The 17,657-nt window shown below is 35.5% G+C and overlaps 2 protein-coding genes across 4 annotated transcripts; both read left to right on the top strand.

The window, feature by feature from the left end:
- Positions 1 to 690: 690 nt before the first annotated feature.
- Positions 691 to 12,882, top strand: LOC133315068 (E3 ubiquitin-protein ligase RKP). The gene is made up of 12 exons (XM_061516613.1): positions 691 to 838; positions 1,009 to 1,114; positions 1,570 to 3,194; positions 4,222 to 5,037; positions 6,338 to 6,498; positions 7,460 to 7,598; positions 7,959 to 8,042; positions 10,122 to 10,403; positions 10,499 to 10,630; positions 10,956 to 11,155; positions 11,413 to 11,614; positions 12,151 to 12,882. The coding sequence occupies exons 3-12, from the start codon at positions 1,692 to 1,694 to the stop codon at positions 12,448 to 12,450; spliced, it is 3,819 nt and encodes a 1,272-aa protein (XP_061372597.1). The 5' UTR covers positions 691 to 838; positions 1,009 to 1,114; positions 1,570 to 1,691; the 3' UTR covers positions 12,451 to 12,882.
- Positions 12,883 to 13,654: 772 nt separating this feature from the next.
- Positions 13,655 to 15,408, top strand: LOC133315081 (uncharacterized). Of its 3 annotated transcripts, none has more exons than XM_061516634.1 (6): positions 13,655 to 13,717; positions 13,791 to 14,183; positions 14,326 to 14,376; positions 14,455 to 14,588; positions 14,712 to 14,806; positions 14,904 to 15,408. In XM_061516634.1, exons 2-6 carry the CDS (start codon positions 13,923 to 13,925, stop codon positions 15,086 to 15,088), a joined length of 726 nt encoding a protein of 241 aa, XP_061372618.1. In that variant the 5' UTR covers positions 13,655 to 13,717; positions 13,791 to 13,922; the 3' UTR covers positions 15,089 to 15,408. The 3 variants fall into 3 exon arrangements, with proteins under 3 accessions (XP_061372618.1, XP_061372620.1, XP_061372619.1); XM_061516636.1 differs by having other exon boundaries at positions 14,915 to 15,085; XM_061516635.1 differs by lacking the exon at positions 13,655 to 13,717 and having other exon boundaries at positions 13,767 to 14,183.
- Positions 15,409 to 17,657: the final 2,249 nt, after the last annotated feature.

Genomic DNA, 17,657 nt, shown 5'->3' with positions numbered 1-17,657 from the left:
TATTTTTTAAATATAGATCAAACTAAATTTATAATTTAGATTACACAAGATTAACATACTACGAGAAATATTTTAAAAAAGTCTAACCTAGTCCAAGTTTGCCGTGATCTATTCTATTTAAACCCTTACATGCAATTCCAAAACAATAGGATGAATAGTCCTAGTTCGATAAAATTTTATTTCATGACGTATTATAAATATAACTTAATAAATGTGAGTTCTACGATTAATACTTAGGATCTCGATTCATTTCTAAAACATTTTCTTAATATCTAATAATTTTTCTACTACTTTAAGAATATAATAAAACATTCAATGTTTTTTTATTCGATAATCAAAAGATTACTATTAAGAAAAAGGGTTCTAGTAGTATTATGTAACATTATGTAAGTGTTGTTTCCAACTCTCACATCAAAAGGGAGAGAGAAAGTGGAATGATGAAAGAGAAAGAAAAATATGTGGACCCCACTTCTTTGATGTGTGTAGAAAAGTGAAGTTATATTATGTTAAATGATAAACATAAAACAAAAAAAATACAATTATTCGATTAAAAAAAGAAAAGCAACAGCATAGCATAGCATCTTTTGATCCAAAACCGAATATGTTCCCCGTGGCCAAGCGCGGTGAAACGCATGATGGACCAAGCAACAGCAACAGCAATAAAATTAAAAAAGAAAGAGGAAAACAAAACAAAACTGTTTCAAGCACTGCGATTTCTAGAACGGGTGGCCCCTGTCGTTCCAGTAGCCAGTACCAGCAGCCACCTATGGTTTCAACCACTGATCGACACGTGTCAGTCGCAAGTCCATTCGATGAGGCTCGAGTCAGCGCGCACGGGGTTTGGCTTTGCCCTTCTGCTTCGTTCACAACCCCCAAACTTTTTGGCGAAAATTATTAGGAAGAACCAGAATCATTATTATTATTATTATAGAATAATATAATAAAAGATTAAATACGATTTCTCCCTCGAAATATTCCACTTCTCATTCTCTCGTATTACTGTTACAGTGTTACTGTCACGAATAATTTGTAATCGAATCACGGAACAATGGAGCCTGCAAAACCCTAGCAACCTTCCGCCGCCTTTTCTTTCGCCGCAGCATGAACCTCATCTGTAAGTATCTATTTTTTATTATTTGTTTGTTTAATTAATAATAAAAACTTCAAAGCCTTTTCATATTATTGGGGCGCTAATGCTTTTTGGTTCAATTTAAGGGACGATGTACAATTTCCAATATATATATATAATTTATTTATTTTAAATTGTCGTTGTAATCAAATCTTCAACCTTCTATGTAATTTCCTCCCCTTTTTCTGTTTTGTTTATATTTCGCGAGAACTGATATTTATTTTATTTTTGCTTAGTTTTTGGTGAGAGATTGAACCTGAGTTAGACAGTACTTGCTGGGATTTTTTTTTGTTGTTGTTAGATACGAGGAATAAGTTAGATTTGTTGTTTTTTTTGTTTCTGAGTTGTTGTTTGTTCATGTTAATTATTGAGCAATAACTAGATTTTGCGCTCTGAATGTCGGGTCCAAACTGTTTAAAGATTTCATAATTTTGTTTTAGCATGGATCTCGAATATCTAGCGAGCACAATTGGCTTTGCGACGGTTGGCTGGTATTTGAAATTGGAAAAGTTTTCAGCTGGCTCTGGGCTTGTTGAGGGATAGTGACCTCTGTTTTCCTCAGATGGGTGAAGATAACCCGCGCGTTGGTGGGTTTTCAGCTGGTCTGGCTGTGATTTTGAATGGTGAGGACAGTAAGAAAAATCTGCCAAAAACTCGGCTTCTTTCTTGCTGTGATGATTTGGGTCAACAGTCTGTGGAGCGAACCCTTGAATATGTGTTTGGCCTCCCCAACAGATCACTCAGTTCATTGACCGGTCCAGTTGACGTCAATTTGATTCGCTCTGTCATTAGGAATGATTTCTCAAGATGTAATGCGAAACCAGATGATTCTTCTAGTGAAAGGGATGGAATTTGTATTAATATCAAAAATGGCAATGTGCCTGCTGTTGTAGGCCTAGAGGAATCCAGCATCTGTGGTGATATTAAGATCGTCAAGTCACCTTTTCTTATAGAGAGCTTGGCGATGTTCAGTAGTGCCCGGGCTAATACTTGTGTTTGGAGAGGAAAATGGATGTATGAAGTTATGTTAGAAACATCTGGCATACAGCAGCTTGGCTGGGCCACCCTTTCTTGCCCTTTCACTGACCATAAAGGTGTTGGTGATGCCGATGATTCATATGCTTATGATGGGAGACGAGTTAGCAAGTGGAACAAGGATGCTGAGACATATGGTCAGTCATGGGTTGTTGGTGATGTCATTGGATGTTGCATAGATTTAGATCGAGATGAAATACTGTTCTACAGGAATGGTAATTCACTTGGGGTGGCATTCCAAGGAATTCGAAAAATGGGTCCTGGTTCTGGTTATTATCCAGCAATATCTCTCTCCCAGGGTGAAAGGTGTGAATTGAACTTTGGGTCCCGACCCTTTAAGTATCCAATTGAAGGCTACCTCCCTCTTCAGACTCCTCCCTCTAAGAGCTACTTTGTCACCCGATTGTTGCAATGCTGGTCAAGGCTGTTGGACATGCATTCAGAGGAACGAGCTGAGCATTCATTAGTTCAGAAATTGAGAAGAGTGAAAAGATTTGTTTCATTGGAAGAAATTTTCCATCCTGCCTCTCATGTTATATGTGAGGAATTATTCTCTATACTTGAAGCAGATGTTGGGAACGCAGAGTATATGGTTTGGGGTCCATTGTTGTCCTTCATGTTTGAAGTTTTTAGATTGCACGCACCCCATGATTATTCAAGCTTGGATAAAGTCGTTGAAGAACTGCTACAATTTCTAGGATCACATGTGCTGTTTGAACACATCATAAATGCCCTTTCCTGTGGTTGTAAAATAGCCTCATTAGTTTTAACTGAATGTCCTTACTCTGGATCATATTCTCACCTTGCATTGGCATGTCATCTTCTAAGACGAGAAGAACTTATGGTGCTTTGGTGGAAGTCACCAGATTTTGAATTCTTGTTTGAAGGTTTTCTGTCACAAAAGACTCCAAACAAGCAGGATCTTGACTCCATGATACCAACTGTTTGGTGGCCTGGTTCATGTGAAGATGCATCTTGTGAGGGTAACATGATGTTGACAACCACCGCTTTGTCTGAATCAGTTAGCAAGGTAAATTCCTTTTCCCCTTCACCTAGCTTCACTTTTATATCTGGATTGAATATATTTTACCCGTTGTTTCTATTTAAACTTTGATGATGCAACAAGCAAGCCGTAAAACTGATAAGATTTTGAATACAATAATCATATACATTTTCGATGATTATATTGAATTGTTACTTTGTCTTGTAAAAAATTATCTATGGCTTTGTTATGATTAGGGTTTAGGTTTTGTTATGATTGATGGGAGTAAGATAATAATACAAAGGGAAGAGTGTTAGAAAGTGAATAGAAAGAGTGACATGTGGTTTATTCTATTTTTTTGAGCCTAATGAAGGAGTCTTTTTTCTTTCCTTTTATTTTTATTTTTTGGTTTAATGACACGATTTTACTCAATAATATTGCTTATTGTTACTGTCTCTCCTACATTGGTCAATGGGTGTAGGGGCATGATTCTAAGATTGCAGAAACAATGCTGGGACCTGTCATTTATGCATGAAGCTGAATGAAAATGAGAGAAATTTATATAAGTTTACTATTGAATATGATGCCAAAGCTTATCACCTTAACACTTCCCCTCTTAAGTCTTAACTAATCATGTGATCTAATAGTGAATTAGGGCAATTTCTGTTATTTCTTAAGATACAAGGTTGAGCAAACTGAATGTTCAGTTCTTATTTATGTTGATTTGTTTGTTATGAAGTCACTTTCACTTTATTTCATAGTCTTCTTCTCCATCATATTTTCATGGGGTCATAGCATGAGGCTAGTGATTGGGGGTTGCAGGAAACCTCATGCCCTCATAATTTTGTACAAAATAGAAGAAATTTTTCATTTGCTAAATACTTCCTATCGTTTTTATTGTGTAGTCATTATGCTCATTATTTAACAATATAATGCAAATGATAGGGTTGTTTATATGAATTTTTTGAATAATATTTCATTCGTATTTGAAGGTAAAATTCTGTGCACTATTGTGCAACTTGGTGCTCCTTTCATATTTTCCCTATTTCTCTAAGAATACTTCTTCCACATGTAGATTGAGGAGAAGCATAGGGACCTCTGTCGCTTGGTGATGCAATTTATACCGCCTACGACACCTCCCCAGTTACCTGGATCAGTATTTAAGGCATTTTTACAAAACCTTCTACTGAAGAACAGAGGAGCAGAGCGAAATGTCCCACCCCCTGGAGTTTCTAGCAACTCCGTTCTTGTTTCAATCTATACAGTTGTACTCCATTTTCTATCTGAAGGATTTGCCTTGGGTGACAACTGTGGCTGGTTAAAGAGCTGCAAAGCAGATGTTGGTTTCCTTCATAGAGGTGGTCAACAAAGTTTTCCTGTACACTTGTTTCTAAAAAGTGATCCTCAGAGAACTGATATTTCCAGGCTTGGGGGATCCTATACCCATTTATCAAAGCTACACCCTGCAATTGGTCATGAATTGGAAGTGGTTGAATGGGATGAAGGTTGCATGGATAATGATGAAACCAGAGTGACTCATTCAACCAGGCAGAAGCCATGTTGTTGTTCTAGTTATGATTCTGATTTTACAAGAAACTTGAAGGTTCCAGCTAGATACCTGGCCAAAGGTTCTCGTGGCCATTGTAGCTCTATACCAGAAAGACCTGCTCACGTTGCTGCTGAATGCAGTGATGGGAGCTTGGAAGATGAGATAACAGATAAACCTAGTTCCAGTGATCATTCTGAACCTGAGTATGGTTACCGTCAAGTGCACCATATGAAATCTCTACCGAAGGATACTAATATGTCTACAGCTATGCTACGAGAAGAAGAGCTACTTGATGCTTTGCTGTGGTTGTATCATGTTGGTCTTGCTCCAAATTTCAAGCAGGTGAGATCATGTTGGAATTTTTTTTTGTAATATTGCAAGTTTTGATGGTGAATAACATGAATTTCTCTGAAATGCCTGAACTTCTTATAAAGATTGAGAAAGAAAAATGTAAAGGAGTTGTGGTGGTACACAAGAGTTCAAGAACAACTAGTTACACTCTGCTAAGGCCAATTTCTTCTTTTTTAAGGTCAATGCTTACACTCTACATACTAAGTTTCTGACTTGGTATGTATTTGGATTAACGTATTTTGTGTTCGAAACAACTTATAATTAAAATCTTAGTGAGAGAGTTTTTGAAAAGAAAAAAAAAGATTTTTCTCCCAAAATTTATGAAAACCAAATATTCATTTTAACTCCTATTCAGATAAATTACATTGACCTCCCTTGAGGTTTGCGTAAATTACACTACCATATCCTCTTGTCTAGGAATGACTGAACCTTCCCTTGTCTTTGATTTTTCACCTGTACGGAGTGGTATATCTGAAAGAATTTATATGGGATAGCTGTTTGATGAGAATTCATAGCAGAGGAGGTTAGTCAATGTAATTTCTGGAACCGGAGGGGAGGTTTGTGAAATTCACGAACCTGCAGGGATATCAGTGTAATTTACTCTGAACTCTTTAATAACTATTACCTCAAGACTTTCTTTTTGCAAATATGATGAGAAACAGTCTGGGCATTTGCTACAAAATCCATTTTCTTGGTAAAATAAGATGGGAGGGGGAAACAAAATCAAGAAACACACACAGTGGAGGTAAATTGAGATCATTTAAGACTTGACACTCTTACGCCATTCTATAAATTTTTATAGCAAAATGATTTTTGTTCATCCGACCATTGAGTGATAAGTAAATTGTTTTATATTTTGTATCAAATTTTAAAGAACTAGAGCAAGTATGCAATCAAATGATTGGTATTTTTGTTTGTTTAAAAAGCATTTTTTACGTTAATTTTAAGACATTTCAATCGACAGTCAAACATTCTTTCATAAATGTAAAATGTTACTAGCATGATTTGCATGGCACAAATTTTCCATCTAATGGTGAAATTTATGAAAAATGCATCCTGCAAAAAGATATTCTTTAGTATAAATTCGACTTTGCTTTACACCAGTGTCAATGAATCCTAATCCAGTAGTATGATAATCTTCCTATGGTGCCCTGAACTTCTATTTTGCTCATCCTCATTTTGGCAGGTGTAATTTTTGAAATTTCCAATCACTTAATTGATTTTGAATATCATTAAAATTGTAGGAAAAGATGGAAAAGAGATATGAATGTTATTCTTACTGTTTTTGCAGGCATCATACTACATGACTCATCAAGCACAGTCAATCTCCCTTTTGGAGGAAACTGATAAGCAAATAAGAGAACGGGCTTGCTGTGAGCAATTGAAGCATTTGAAAGAAGCTCGAAATGAATATAGAGAAGAGGTTATTGATTGTGTTAGGCATTGTGCTTGGTAAGATGACCGTCAGAAGTAGCACTTAAGCTAATTTGTCTTGTTTATTCTTTCCCTCGTAGTTTTTGTTTTTTTTCCACTAGTAGGGGTTAAATGTAGTTTATGTTCTAAACTTTTCATTATCTTATTGTTAACCAAAATTGATAACTTCCAATTTGATGACAACAGTTTTATGGTGTACTTTACTTATTTTGTAAATTTTTGGCAGTATGCATTCTGGCTACAGTTAATTAAGATCTTTCTGGTTGGATTAACTTGAAAAAGAGTCTGTTAATATATTTCCTTCCTCACTTTTTTACACTGTTTATTCATTGGGCCCTACTTAGATTACTGAACTAAATTAAATTTTAATACAGGGAAAGATGTTGACCATAATTTGGAAGAATTGAAATATGGTTATTATTTTTCAAGCAACGGAAAGAGTATGCTTTCTTAGTGTTCTTATTTCTTTTCTCTATTTCATATTTGCAATACATTTTATAAAACTCATGCTATACAGAAGGTTTGAAGCTGTACTTTATGATGTATAATAACTTGCATCAGCCTACACTGTGCTGTCAGTTTGATGTTTACATGAAGTAGCTCATTATAATATGTTTTGAAGTTATATTAGTTGTGTTTTGAGATCTAGATATTATATTTTGTTGTTAATTATTAATAAAATTATCATTCCTATACCTGCGTGCCTGTGAATTCAGATTTTTGCTACTGATTGAACTTTTCAGGTATCAGTGTTTTATAGCTACCTCTCTTTCATATTAAATCAACATGATAAAAACTTCATATTCGAATATATATCAATGTTTTGTTTCAGTCTGTGTTTTCTGGAATCTAGATAGTTCTCAAATACTAATATCCTTTAAAAAAAAAGCCTAGCAATCATAATTCTTGATAAATTTGAGATGTTTATCATTGTTGTTTTCCTTACATTCCTTTTTTTGGGTCATTTATTACTTTACAGGTATCGCATCTCTCTATTTTCTAGATGGAAGCAGAGAGGAATGTATGCAATGTGCATGTGGGTTGTCCAGTTGTTGCTGGTTCTTAGCAATATGGATTCAGTGTTTATCTACATACCTGAATATTATCTGGAATCTTTGGTAAATAAGCATTTGTCGTTCGTTTAAATTTAACAGAAGTTTTGACTCGTGGTGCTGCAGAGTACAAAACATATTCACTAGTTATCCGCTTTATATATATGTATTTGGGGGTTTTCCTGTTACTTGTCTGTCAAACATATTAGACCGGGTATCTGACGCATTATGCTGAGACTGAAAGGAAGAGGGTTGTAATAGAAAAGCATTAAGTTGATATGAATTTGGGTTGGGATTTATTCATATTTAACATTGCTCAATTAATTTTCTGAAGAACACATTAATTCATTTATTAATTTTTCTCTTAGCATTTATTATAGCTATAAATTTTTTTCTCTTGGCATGAATATTTCCTCCTTCATACAGGTTGATTGCTTTCATGTGTTGCGGAAAAGTGATCCTCCATTTGTTCCATCCACAATTTTCATCAAGCGAGGACTTGCTTCATTTGTATGTGTCACCGTTTCAATCTCTTTATCTTCATTTTTCTTTTTTGATGTTTGACTTGTGCTGGATGTAAATGTAACCCCCATCATTGATGTCCATTAGAGGATGGATTTGGGCTAGTCTTCTGCCAATCAATTTCACTGCCATCTGACCATTGATTAAGGATGTTAGCCTTAGGTTTAACTTTGCCTTGGCTCTTTCATCTATCTTCACTGCACAACTCTTTTATCCAAAATCTTATTGTATTCAAGATTCTGTTGTTTCTCGGGATTCCAATTTTTTCACTTAACTTTAAATGATAGGGAATCCTCTGAGTTGAAGGTTCTTTTGAATCTCCTTGATTATTTTCATTTGTCCTCCAGTCCAGATAAGAGAATTTGGTCTTTGATCCTTCTACGTTGTTTTCTTCCAAATATATATATATATATATTTTAATTCTTAACTCACTTTTTGAATAGAGAAACATTCCACCTTAATAAACCCTTTGGAAATCTAAAGCTCTCTGTAAGGTAAGTATTTTATGTGGACAGCTAGGGTTAAAAGAATTAATACCAATACACGCTGAATATGTGTAGCCCACAGAAGGCAATTTCCCCTGATGTGTGTGTTATATTTGGTGTGAGCTCAGAGTCTGTTGCTCACGTTTTCTTGCAATGTTTTGATGCTGCTGCTTTATGGAATTCTTTGTTTTTTTTTTTTTGGAAAGTGTTGGGTGTATCCCAAGTCCTTAGACAAGTTTTACTGGTTTTGGAAGAAGTTAAGACAAAGTTTTGTGGCAATATGCAATATTTGCTACTCTTGGGTGCATTTGTGTGGAGCATAACTCTCACATTTTTTAGGATATCTATTCAGATTAGCAGTTGCTTTGGGATAAGTTTAAACATTTGGCTTCCATATGTTGTAAAGCGTATGGCCTTTTTAAAGGAGCGTCCCTTACATATATGTTGAGGGATTGGGTAGCTTTTCCACATTGATATCTTTTGATCCCTGGTGTATACTTTTTCTTTCCTCTTTTTAAAGGAGGATTTCTTATCCTCCTTTCCATCTGCAATATTCTTTTCCCTGTTTTAACTCCTAATAAATTCCTCCTTTTATAAAAAACGGATGTAAGCCTTAGCGTTTCCTCTGAAATGGTTAATTATTCCATGCAAAATAGATTGGTTGCTTGCAGTTGACTGTAAAATAATACTGAAGTGATATGAAGCATCAGTTTTAATTTCAATAGTTGAAGACTTGAACTTGCTTGTTATGATTCCTTGGTTTGGCTATATCTTATCTTTAATGTTATAAAGAGAACAAAGGGGTACTTCATATTTGCATGTTTTGTCTCAGAGTTTCGAAAATATCTGATTATATTAATTGAGATATTATAAGATTTATGGGTATAAGAGTAAATCAAATATATATATATATATATATATATATATATATATATATATATATGGGTTCATCTAATCTTATGTTGCATGAGAGAAGATCTCTCATGTTATAGACACACATGTGGTGGAGTCCGCCATTTAAAAAAAAGAAAAGAAAAGAGTGTCACGGTTTTCGATGAGTCTATTGTAGATAAAACTACTCTTATGTTGCATAGGAGTAGTTTTTTTCTATATATATATATATATATATATATATATATATATATATATATAATATATATATAAAGCAAATTGACATTTCTCAATAAACTTGTACTCATTTTGTCCAGTCACATTCCTTCTTTTTCTTTACTGTTACCTTCACTAGTTTTTCTCTTGACTGCTAACATGTATGTTTGTGTGTCTTTCTTGCATGATGGTAAGGATTGGATTGTTGATGAACATTTATTTCAGTTTCACGGATTAATCTAGTTATCCTTTTATCTATTGGTACCAAAAACAAAAACTGATTGTTGAAGATCTGATTAATTTTGCTTACTATGATGATGAAATTTACTGTCGTACTACATACATCTGAAGATCACAAATCAATCTGTCATTTGTACTACGGCATGCTTGATGCTTGTAACCCTTGCTTTTTGTAAGTTTGTGGACTGTTTTTACCCCCGTGGTTCTAAGTTATGCTTGTATATCTTTGCACTAGGTCACCTTTGTAGTCACTCATTTCAACGATCCAAGAATATCAAGTGCAGATCTCAGGGATCTTCTTCTTCAGTCTATATCTGTCCTGGTGCAGTACAAGGAGTATTTGGCTGCTTTTGAGAGCAATGAGGCAGCCACCCAAAGAATGCCAAAAGCTTTATTATCGGCATTTGATAACAGATCTTGGATCCCGGTGACAAACATACTCCTGCGATTGTGCAAGGGTTCTGGTTTTAGTTTTTCAAAGAATGGAGAATCATCTTCGTCATCAGTTCTTTTCCAAGTATGTAACAACCTCTTTCTGTCATGATGTAATTTTTGCTTGGATCGAGTTCTCTCGACAAAGGTTTTAACCCTGTGACTCTTGATGCAATGTAGAGGTTGCTAAAAGAAGCTTGCGTAAATGATGAAGGATTGTTTTCTTCTTTTCTAAACCGTCTGTTTAATACACTCAGCTGGACCATGACTGAATTTTCAGTTTCTGTTCGAGAAATGCAAGAAAAGTGCCAGGTATGAATATCTTTTTCTGTCTTTACTGGATTTGCATCTTGGTTTGCTTTCTCTCTTCTTATTCTGGTGGCTTAAGTTAGAGTTCTGTAGCATTAATAGTACTTATGCTATACATGGGATCTGAGATTTCAGTTTTTTATGTACTCACTTTTGTAGCTGATCTATTTTTCTATTAATTTATTCCAAGGCATCTTGCATGCATAAGATTGACGCTTTTTTTTTATTAACATAATGATTGCTTAGTTAATTTAGAGTGTAATGGGCTATCTTGATATATCTGTGTGCATTATTCCATTAATTTATTGTTGAAACACTTCTTTCACAGGTAATAGAGTTTCAGCAAAGGAAATGCTGTGTTATATTTGATCTTTCATGTAATCTTGCAAGGATTCTAGAGTTCTGCACTCGCAAGATTCCTCAAGCATTCCTGTCTGGCCCAGACACAAACCTACGGAGGTTAACTGAATTGATTGTATTTATCTTAAATCACATCAGTTCTGCAGCCGATGCTGAATTCTTTGACTTGTAAGTTCCAAGCCCGTGACTAAAACTTGAGTTTGTAGACCAGAAGTGAATAATTTTTTCTTTTCTTTTCAAATTGTTGTTTATCCATCTACCATATGCAAGACTGCTTCCCGATAGACCTCCATCGTTTCTATGACCTAACTTGACCCTATAGAGGCTCGTTGGGAATTTGAAACCATGTGAGTTAGTTGAAAATAGTTTTCATCAATTGATTTTTGACAAGAGGTTACCCATCTTCTTCTTCTTTCCCCTTTCAGGTCCCTTAGACGGCATAGCCAATCTTCAGAGAAAGTAAATCGAGGCATGATATTGGCACCTCTTGTAGGGATCATCTTAAATTTATTGGATGCTACTAATTTGGCAGAATATCAAGAGAATGGTCTTTTGGATGTTTTTGCAAGCATGGACTGTCCAGATACTGTTCATTATGGATTCCAGTATCTTCTGGATTATAACTGGGTTAGATTTTGTGACTCTTGATTCCTAAGTATTCAGAATGCCTTTGTTTCTAATGCACTCTTAGTCCAACTTTTTGAAAATTCCAATTGATTCAGTTCTTTAATTTGTTTTTTTTCGAACTTGGTGCTATCTAATGCTAAATTAGTAACAAATTCAACGTGGAAAAACATTCACACCAGAAAATGCTCAAGGAGATTTTAGGTCTGAGAATAGTTGGTGTGCATGAATTTATTATCCTCCTTTGGTACAATTCCTTCTCAGTTTTGCAGACTTGCATTATATATTAAAAATTGATATCTTTTTCCTGTTTTAACCTCAATAATTTAACTAGATCAGTTCTCATTTTAGCAATTTGGACATCTTATGAATAATTTGAAAGGGAAGGAGAGGTATTGAAAAATTATCAGTTCTGCATTATACATGTTGTGATTCTAGTTTTCCCCTAATCTTTGTAAGAGTTAGTGTTAACTCGTCTAAGTGATGTTTTTTTCTGACACAACTCATGTTTACCATCTTTTTTGCTTTCATTTTCCCAGGATGGATCTGTTCGGGGGGAAGCTTGTGTGGCAAAATACGAACAGCTAGAGAATTTTCTGAGCCTCCTTACTTGCCGCAGTGTGTCACAACATGATAAAGTGGATAGTGTGGGAGATACAGATCTTGATGATAGCTTGTGCTGCATATGTTACGCATGTGAAGCAGATACCCAGATTGCACCTTGTTCACATAGGTCTTGCTATGGCTGTATAACAAGGCATCTTTTGAACTGCCAGAGATGTTTCTTTTGCAACGCAACAGTGACAGATGTTAGCAGAATTGGTGAGAAGACGGGCTAAGGAGCGTCTATTTTGTGGTTGCTTGGCTTCAGAGTGAGCCAGTCAGTAACTAATTTTTTTGCTTATTGATGAAATTTATATTTAAGAAATGACAAGAACTGTAGAGTAAAGGAAACAAAAGGAAGGAAAAGATGGGGAGAAGAATAGAAAAAAAATAGGGGTGGGGAGAGTGGGTAGGGGTAGTTGGGTAGGAGTAAATACTTTTCGAGATGGTGAAGTGCTTCATATGGGGTAGGAAGTTGCCATCAGTGAATTAAGAATTTTTGTAGGCTATGTTAGAGGGGATTATTATGTAAATATGCGATGTAAAATGGCAAGCAAAATCGTCGGTTTCTTTCACTCAGCACGATCACTATATATTGTTCCCTGAATTGGCTTGGAAGGCCGAAACGTCAGTGTGCGGGGTAGAACAAAACGTTCTTTAAAACGCTAGTGCAGTAATTATGGTAATGCGAGTGTAAAGTACTAAATTAAATTGGTGCGGTTGACATGGTCTGATTTATCACATTAAATTTTAATAATTGTTAGGAAAGAGAGACTCTTTAAGCTGGAAAACGTGTATTTCGGTATTATCGATTTTATAATTTGGGCGATCTACCAATCACAATAGGTGGATGCCTCGTCAGGAATTTGATTGGCAGAAATGTTCTGATTTTGGGTATGTTTGAAATCTGTTTTTTAAAAAAACAGTTTTTTTTTATTTTTAGAAGATTTTTTTTTTATAAGACCTGTTTTGTAACCAAAAATAAATAAATTAGAAACTGCAATTGTTTTTTAGATTTTAGAATCAAGTTTAAAGAACATATTTGAATTATTTTTATTTTGTGTTTTAATTTTTAACACAACTTTAGTTACAAAAGGCTTTTGTTAGTAACTTTAAAGACAAGTTTAGTGGAAGGGTTTATTAATTAGAATAATAATCGAAATTTAATAACTAATGAAAATAACTCGTAAATTTATAATATCTCTTTATATACTTTTTACTAAAATTAGATATAACAGAAAATACTTTTGCTTGAGAAAAAAAAATCTGTCATATTCACTTAAATTCTTAAATTTGACAAAAAAAATTCCTGTGATAAAAGCAAAAATATTAAAGAATAAATGAAGTAATGTGATAATAAAAAAAAAAATTAGAAATAAGTGAATTTATGTAATTTTAGTAAGTGTAGGTCTGTAGATTTATACCTCTTTTTTTTTCGATCATCTGGGCGCTGAATACCCTTCAAGCTTCTTTTCGAGTATTGATGTGTATTTCCATTTCCAGGTTGAGCTCTTCCCACTGTGATTATCTTCTTCTTTCTGTGGCTCATAATAATGCATACTTATTTTCTTTGCAGAAACCCAAGCCCAAGCCCAACTGTTGAAATCGAAGGTTCTGTTTCTGGCCAATTAGGTTCGGAGGATACGAGGTGGAATACTGCTTGTGATTGTGTTTTTGTGTGTCTGTCTCAGCGATCGATCACACAGAAATGCTGAGTTCGCTTCGATTGCAAGCTTCAAAGCCAGGCGTTGTTGTGTGTTGCAAGAACACCAACATTGACACACAAGTTGTTACCCTCTCGTGTCTGAAACGCCCTCCCCTGCCCAAACCCTTATGCTCTTTCACCCTACAATCACGCCAACCATCATCATCGCATTACACCTCCACCGTTGGATCTTCACCGCTTCATCTCTCTCATTGGAACCTCACCCAACGCCATCTCACTCTTCTCAATGTCCTTGCCTGCGTGGTAGTAGCTTACCCTTCACAGTTCACACACACAGTGACACACTCTCTCTCTCTCTCCAATTCAATTAATTTTAGGTTTTTTTTTTTTTAAAAAATTTAATTTTATGTTATATTTTGAAACCTGTGCATCTTTTCTTGTGCAGACAGCGATATGTGCAACGTGGCTGATTTGTTCTGCGATTCCCGCGCTTCTGGTTTGTGTTCTCGAAACCCCCTTTTTGGTAATCTCTCTATATCTTTCTTTTGATTGTGAGAATTTCCGTGTTGTGAAGGCTTTCAAGAAAGCAGCAGAATCACTGGAGAAACTTATGGATGCCACGAGGGAGGAACTTCCAGACACCATGGCTGCAATTCGATTATCCGGCATGGAAATCAGTGACTTGACCACTGAGCTCAGTGATCTTGGGTTTGCATCTTTCTTTCTTTCTTTCTTTCTTTCTTTTTTCTTTTAAATTTTGGCTTTTGCTAATGCTGATGTAAATGGAATTAAAAATTTTAAACCTTGTTTCAAACTTTAACTTGTGTGCAGGCAAGAGATTACACAAGGTGTTAGAAGCTCCACTCGTGCAGTTCGTTTGGCGGAGCAAAGGCTTCGTCGCTTGACTACTATGCCTCCTTCTTCAGGTTTGTCACCAATCATGGATGTGTTGTTGGATTCCTATCTTTTGAGTTTGTAGGTGGGGCAAAGAATTTTGCTCCAATGTTCTTCACTTGGTTATAGCTTCTTTGCAGGGAATGGCCAGCCTGAAAACTGAGGCTGACCCAGGTGGACCTGTGGTAGCTAGAACCGCAAGGGGTGCCAGAGAGGGCATTGTCAAGGGTCGTGCTATCTTGCAAATGTTTTTCACCCTCACTCGATTTTCAAGGTTTGCTCTCAACTATATCACTGGACGTAGACAAAGCTAGGGGCCAAAGAAAATGCCAGATCTTCATGGGGATCAACATCAATGTTCTATTCTCTAGATATCTTTTTTCTTCTTCCCTTTTTTCCTTTACTCTTTTTTATTGGTTAGAGATTTTACATTTTAGTGATTTGGGATTTGTGATGCCAAATGCGCCACCCTCCACTACTTGTGTATTGATCTTCTATTTGATTTGATCATGGATGGCTTGGTTGTGCACTTGTGCCATTTTCTGTTATTACAGATTTCCCTTTAGATGTCGCAACAGGGTCTCTAATGTAATCAATTGATGTTTTCACAATTTCTATTAATTTTTAGGATGAGTTTTGGGGGAATTCATTCTTGCTCTTATATATTACATCACCTTAGGGATATGGGTGAATAAATAAAATATAGAGTCAGAGATTTGTACTGGGACCTAAAATGAAGCAACGGATTAACTGCATGCGAGTCTGAGCTCTCCAAAAATTGACACTTCTTGTTTCGAACTCTTATGCTCATAATATTGTCTTTATCAAATTAAAATGGAACAATTAATTTATGAAATTATTATTAAGTAACTCTTTTGTATTTTTCTACTTCCGAGTATTTAATCTGGACCTTTAAAAGTTGTGCTTTCGGTCAGCCGTTGTGTATCTAAGCTCAAGATGATGAAATAGGTGGAATTAGTTGAGTCAGATATGAGTGTTGTATTTCCTTTAATCGCTTGGAAATGATGGAGATGCTCTACAAACAGTATTTACAAGAGGAGAAGTGCTCGTACTTGTAGACTGTATAGCACTAAATTGGTTATATTGGACCTGGAGAAGCCATCTGTACTTCAGTGGGTGATTACTTAGGTGTCTGCTTTTTTAGGGTATCAAATCAAGATTAGAGAATTTCGTTTAGACTTTTTTCACCATGTTCCAATGCTTATAATTGGCGATGAAAACATAACGAATTAGACAAAGACGAAAAGGGATCTTGTAGGTGACCATGAACTTCTATGACTAGAATTGTGACAACTCACAAACTACATCGCAGTCCCCTGTTGACAAACTCGGGGACCATCACCGAATGACCGAATCATTATTGTCCATCGTGTTGATAACTGTTCATTGACCTTAGACAAGGTGAACAGTCTACTTACCAGAAGCAAATTGGGATAGCCATGAAAGACCGCACCGAATGGGTTTCATTTTCTTGGTGATTCTGGCACATTTGGGCATGCGGTTAATAAACATGAAATTTTATTGCTGAGAAACTAAAATTTGGAGAAGATAAACATGAAAAATTTCAAGTGAGCTTTCTTGAATTCCTTGAAGACTAAATGAGAAATGGGGTTGCAGTCATCTTGGTTTTTTACCTCAATGAAAATACAGAACAAAAGCCTTGCCTTTGTTTCTGGCAGGCACCAACTTCTTTAAGTTCGTTTCCTTTCACAATTAGCAAAGAAATTGATCTCTAAACATTTTCAATCCCTTGGATTGGGACAAAAAATTTCAATAATATATGAAAATGACCACATCACCTTATTTAGCGACTTATAAGGATAATCAACAAAATCAAAGCGACTTCTTCATGCTTGTACTAGTGAAAGTAAATGACAATGTACAGCTCCAAGAAAAAGCTAGTAAAGTTACATGAATTAATGTGCAAGAAATGAAACTTCAAATGCTGTCTCAACTTTCCAACCGTGAACATGCTCCACCGAGCTAGTCAGTTAGTTTAGTAGCAATGAAGTCTCTGATTCCATTCTCCATATTCAATGCAACTGAAAACAACTCCAAAATGTATATTACAGGCAAATCTGAAACGAAGAGACAAGATACAAAATCAGGCACATAAATATAATTTAACTTCGTTGAGATATGCATATTGTTGTAATATTTAAGACGAAGAACTGTTGATTTGGCCTCCACTTCCAACGCTTAACGGTGGTTTTGGTGGCCTCTTCATGACTCGTGTTATAGTGGGGGTTACTTCTCCATCATTCTCAAGACCCAGGCAACACAGGCATTTCGAGAAAGCTTTCACAACTTGTTCTAAGAAATGGCATGGGCTATATGAAAACCATGCTGATGCTCTTTCTCTCTGCATCTCTCTTATCGTCTCCATATTTCCTTCCTCTTTCTTTTGTTGCCCTTGCTTTCTTCTTTCTTTCTTTTTTTGTGTAATTTCACTTGTTTAATGTGTGGCTAACTGGATATCTGACTGACATGCTACTTTGTGTTTCGAAGATGTCACTGCATATATAGAGACACCTGCCACACAAAGCATATTAGTTGTCTTTCACTTGCTCTTTGCCGTTTAAGGTCTCGGGTTTGGTACTTGTTATGGACGGGATGTATAGCCTAACAATCCTATTACTACTAAGATTCGATAGGAATATCAGAATCATATAATCTAGAGAGATCAAGGGATAAGATCCATATCTCCATCAATCAAGTCAGATTTCATATCAATTGAAAGATCTCAAAGGTCCAAGTCTATGAAAGTAATCCTCGTAAATAAGAAAGACTCCAGGTACATACTTTTGACCTATTTAATATTACAACCATAAGTTTATTGCTATAAGACACTCACGTCTTGGC

Source organism: Gastrolobium bilobum, unplaced genomic scaffold (genome assembly GCF_033153095.1).
Source record: "Gastrolobium bilobum isolate Gb01-03AN ecotype WA unplaced genomic scaffold, APGP_CSIRO_Gbil_v1 utg3760, whole genome shotgun sequence".
NCBI classification, from domain to species: domain Eukaryota; kingdom Viridiplantae; phylum Streptophyta; class Magnoliopsida; order Fabales; family Fabaceae; genus Gastrolobium; species Gastrolobium bilobum.
This window is presented reverse-complemented; position numbering and strand designations above follow the sequence as displayed.